We start from the raw sequence: 4,550 nt of genomic DNA, 5'->3' as shown, positions 1-4,550 counted from the left end.
GATCACCTCTGATACCAGCAGGGGTCTGTCATGTTTCTCAAATAAGCAGCTGAGGCAACGGACTGAGGAATTTCAACCATGAGGTGTCACGCCCCCCTTTTTGCTGGCCAGGGGCCATGACACATCAGATCCGATTGGCCCAGAGAGGAATTCCACTCGCTTCTCATTGGCTGCTGGCGGGACCAGATGATAGCATATGCAAATGGTCTCTTTGTGGCAGTTGAAATCCCAGAGTGCTGTGCAACCCCAGCAGTAAAAGGCAGAGAGAAGAGAAGGGGGTGTGACAACAGCAGCATGCACTTCTAGAAAAAGCTGCTCTGCAGAACTAAAAAAACTCTAACTTATTCTTCCTGGAAAGGTTTATTCTTTATTCCATGAGTGCTGCAAGGTAAGGACTAATTAAATAGTTTTCTTTCAGTTTTTATTAAAGTAACTCATGTGGTGCCTAACATGTAAAAGGAGTAAATGACTCCATACTTTTTTCTTGTATATGACTGCATAAAAGTTTAAACTTAAAACCAAATATTTGGGGTGTATAAAAACAGGCTTTTCTTGCCTAAATAGATTGTTTTACATCATATTTAAAAAAACAATTTAAATTCATGAGCTATAGCTGAAGTCTTATTTATAATCTTTCTCTTTCTTTTTCCTTTTATCCGTTCCTCAGTGTGCTCACGTCTTACAGCCCATCAGTAATGCCTGGCCCCGTAATGACGGACGTGGCAATGAGATTCTACATCAGCCACTCTCCACCTCCCCTCCGAAGCTTCATCAGCTCCTATGGGGACCTGCAGAGGGCCAAGAACAGGGTCAACCAGTCGAATGCTCGCAGCCAGCAGCTCTACAAACCCCTGCGACCCTGCCTCAGCCACCATCACAGGAAGGTGGATGATGGCAGCCATGTTAGCTGGAACAACAAGACGGCCAGCAAGAAGAGGGTGGTGTTTGCGGACACCAGGGGCATGTCGCTCACCGCCATCCACGTCTTCTCTAAGTTTGAAGACGAGCCGTATCAGAACAAGTCCGCTGACGAGATCTCGGAGGAGCTGCAGTTTGACATGACGGACCTGGAGACGGCCACCATGGACTTGAAGATCAGCTCGGTCCGCAGCCTGACGCTTGACTTTAAACAGCCCTCAGCCGACTACCTGGACTTCCGGAACCGTCTCATACAGAACTCCATCTGCTTGGAGAGCTGCTCGCTGCAGGAGCGCTCGCTGACCGGCACCATCAAGGTCCGGAACATCGGGTTTGAGAAGTCCGTGCAGGTGCGTGTCACCTACGACTCATGGGCCAGTTTCACCGACGTGGACTGCACCTTCATGAACAATGTCTACAGCTGCCAGGACACCGACACTTTTGCGTTCGTTCTGGAGCTGCCCTCCTACATCCCACCACAAAACCGAGTTGAGTTCTGCATCTGCTTCAAGGTCCAGGGCCAGACCTACTGGGACAATAACGACGGCAAGAACTACGTTCTCAAACACATTGGCTGGAGTGGGGAGGACATGAACACGACTTCTGCTGAGCAGGAGAAGCCCATTGAGCACAAAAGCGGGGGAGGGAAGTTACTGGAGCTGGGCTTCGATCAGTTCGGCAGCCCACGCATGTCCAGCGGACTGTTCCCAGGCTGGCAGAGCTGGGGTCAGATTGATAACACTGTGCCTTATTGGTGAGGACATTAGGATGTTTGTTGAACTGGCACTGATTGGGTGTTTGAACTCAGCCAGAAACTAGGACTGAAGCAAACAGTATCTGCACACAAACCAGACAGAAACCGAAATGTAAAGAGCTGAACTGACCTGCTTTTAGCTCTAACATGGCCATTTGGCTTGATAAATGATTAAACAGTGTCTGGAACAGGAAGAGGGATGTCCACTAGAAAAAAAAAACTGTCCTGTTTAACGTTTAAAATACTGATGTGCCTTTTTATTGTGCCTTCCACTAAAACACAGATTGTAGAGTGTGATCTTTGAGCCCCTTTTTGGGGGCCAGACGCATTGGTTGAGGGTGCACTGATTGAGATGTCCATCTCGATGTGACATCTATAAACCAAGCTTAATAAATCCTTCATATTGAAGGGAAAGTTTGGGGAGTGCATGGCAACAGAACACTTAGAAAAAACACTAAACGTCTGCACATCTCCCCTTAAAATAGAGTACAATGCACATGATTTCAAATGGCCTCAGTTTTTAGATGGGAGCCATGCAGCCCTTTCTTTCCCTCCGTGTAAATTGCACATGTTTGTTTGGTGAAGAGTGATGTAATTCTGAGGCGAGAATGTAAAAGGAACTTAGCTGCTAATAACAAGTTGTCACAAGAAGGTAACTGCATGTGATTGGTTGGCTGGAACAGGAAAGATGTTTGGAAATGTGTGAGGTTCTGGTATGTAATGAAAGAGAAATGATGAAAAGTTTGAATGTGCTGTTTTCTTGCTCTTACAAAGTGCAATTCTTGATCATGAATGTACAGAATGTATAAATGAAATCCTGATTTGTCTTCTTTTTTGAAGCTGTTTTTTTTTGTCTCACTCTGAAGAAAGGCCTAGGCCCAGGCGTTTTGTGTCTCACTTGAAGGTGTGTGCTGCTGACATGCACCATGTTGGTTATATGTTGTCTTTTCAAAATAAATTTCTATATTTGAGCTAACACGTAAAAGTCTCCTGACTCTTCTTTATTAACACAAATGTGTGTGCTTCTTTACAACACCACCAGCATATACTGTAGGTGAATGCATGTCACCCATGACACTTCATGCCATGGTTTGAAAAAAAAAATCTGTTTGGGCTCAAAATAAGTGTTGATGATGACTGCCAGCTACTATCACATCACATTTTAGCTCAGTATCTTGAAAGATGACTGAGTTATATTAATTTTTGTGTTAGCTAATGTCAATTAGCTGTGGCTAGCATCTCAAATCCGGTTAACTTCGAAAGTTAATTAGTCATAGGTGTTCATGCAATGATTACTTCCGGAGAATTTTACTAAATTCCACCCAGTGAGCTATTTTGCTAACGGAAAAAAAAAGATGCAATTACACTTTGTGGCAGTGGGTGAAAATAAATATGTATTTGTTTAACTCTGTTCTTTATTGCAGCACAACTAAATTGCTTTTATATAGCAAACGTTGTTGATAAGGAACAACAAACCGAACAAAGCTGCCTTAAATTCAATAAAACATAGTTTACCCTTTTGTAGTGATCTGAATCAGCTTTATATAGACATTTTGGATTTGATGTTTTTTTTTCTTACTTTGGATCATCATTCCTTCCCAAAATACCAAGTTGTTCCATCACAAGCAAGAGTAACCTTTAAAATAAGGAAGTATCAAGTTTGTTTAACTCTGTTTTATTACAGCACGTAGGAACTATTATTAGTTTACGATGCCCCTAATGCCTGATTACATAAACATCTGTTTGTAAACAACTAGAGAAAAAGAATTCCAGATCTTGTGTTTACAAACATTGGAGTTTAAATTTCTGAAGACATTTAGAGGGATGCCAGTGAAGCTATTCTGAAATTGCAACATCATTTTTTTCCTCTAAAACCCCAAAACAATTTTAGGGTTTACTTTTGTAATAATGTAATCTGACAAAAACATTTTGATGTACAAACTGTGGAAGTATAAAGAGAACTAAGATCAAAAGAAGCAATAAAGCTTCCAGTGGCTCACAAGGGTCACTATGGTAACCAGAGCCCTGTGTCTGTCACTCCCTTAAAGCACTCTTAATAGAACAGACAAACAGAAAGGTAGACTTGAAGGCAAGCTTCAAACACTGTGTGAAAATATAGGAAAATGTTCTTGAATAATAAGTGATGCCTTTGGTCATCACAAATTACAATGTTTATGTTTCTACAGTGTTTTATGTAGGAGGTATGCTGAGCCTAAAAGACTCTTCACTTCCTTTTTTGAGGAGAAAACTCAGTGCTCCAATACAGTGGAAGTCAATGAAAGTTGGGGTGTCCCCACTCTCCACACTTTAAGAGAAAACCACAAGTCCTGCAGCAGTAAAAGACACACTGAGTGAAAAAAGAAAAATATCTTTGTGAAAAGTGTTGTTTTTTTTTTTGGAAAGTTTAGACAACCCAAAAGTTAGTGTGTTACATCATCGCTCTCTAAGTCAAACATTTTGGGCTAGAACTTTTAAAATCCACGTGATTGTGTTAAAAATGTTAAAGGCATCAAAACAGCAGTTTAATCATGAAAAGTTGAGTTTTCTGTGACCCGTTTAAAGTTGAAATGATGACATTGTTGTGACATATGCCTGAGCTGCAGAGTTCCAAAGAAGGCTGGGTTTTCTCACGAGCTTCACTAAATTTCATTGTCGGTGGGGGAAATATTTTGCAATTTATTTAGCAAATTTCATCTAAGCCATGTGATCTACTTTGACCGACAGTCACACTACTCCTGATCGATGTGCACAATTAGCCTTTTCCACCCTGCAAAAAGAGTTACAAACCAAAAATTGTGACAAAACAGAAAGAAAATCAGTCAAATGATAATAAGGGGGCTCCAGTGCTTATGTGCTGCAACCAATGATAAATGTATGA

General features: G+C 41.6%; 1 protein-coding gene across 1 annotated transcript; it reads left to right on the top strand.

Annotated features, from left to right (window-relative positions):
• The first annotated feature begins 229 nt into the window (after nt 1-229).
• Nucleotides 230-2,652, top strand: ppp1r3cb (protein phosphatase 1, regulatory subunit 3Cb). The gene is made up of 2 exons (XM_017434261.3): nt 230-388; nt 668-2,652. The coding sequence occupies exons 1-2, from the start codon at nt 375-377 to the stop codon at nt 1,674-1,676; spliced, it is 1,023 nt and encodes a 340-aa protein (XP_017289750.1). The 5' UTR covers nt 230-374; the 3' UTR covers nt 1,677-2,652.
• The last annotated feature ends 1,898 nt before the right edge of the window (nt 2,653-4,550 follow it).

This window comes from Kryptolebias marmoratus, linkage group LG22, assembly GCF_001649575.2.
Source record: "Kryptolebias marmoratus isolate JLee-2015 linkage group LG22, ASM164957v2, whole genome shotgun sequence".
Lineage (NCBI taxonomy): Eukaryota > Metazoa > Chordata > Actinopteri > Cyprinodontiformes > Rivulidae > Kryptolebias > Kryptolebias marmoratus.
Note: the sequence above shows the minus strand (reverse complement) of the source record. Positions and strands in the feature narration are given on the sequence as shown.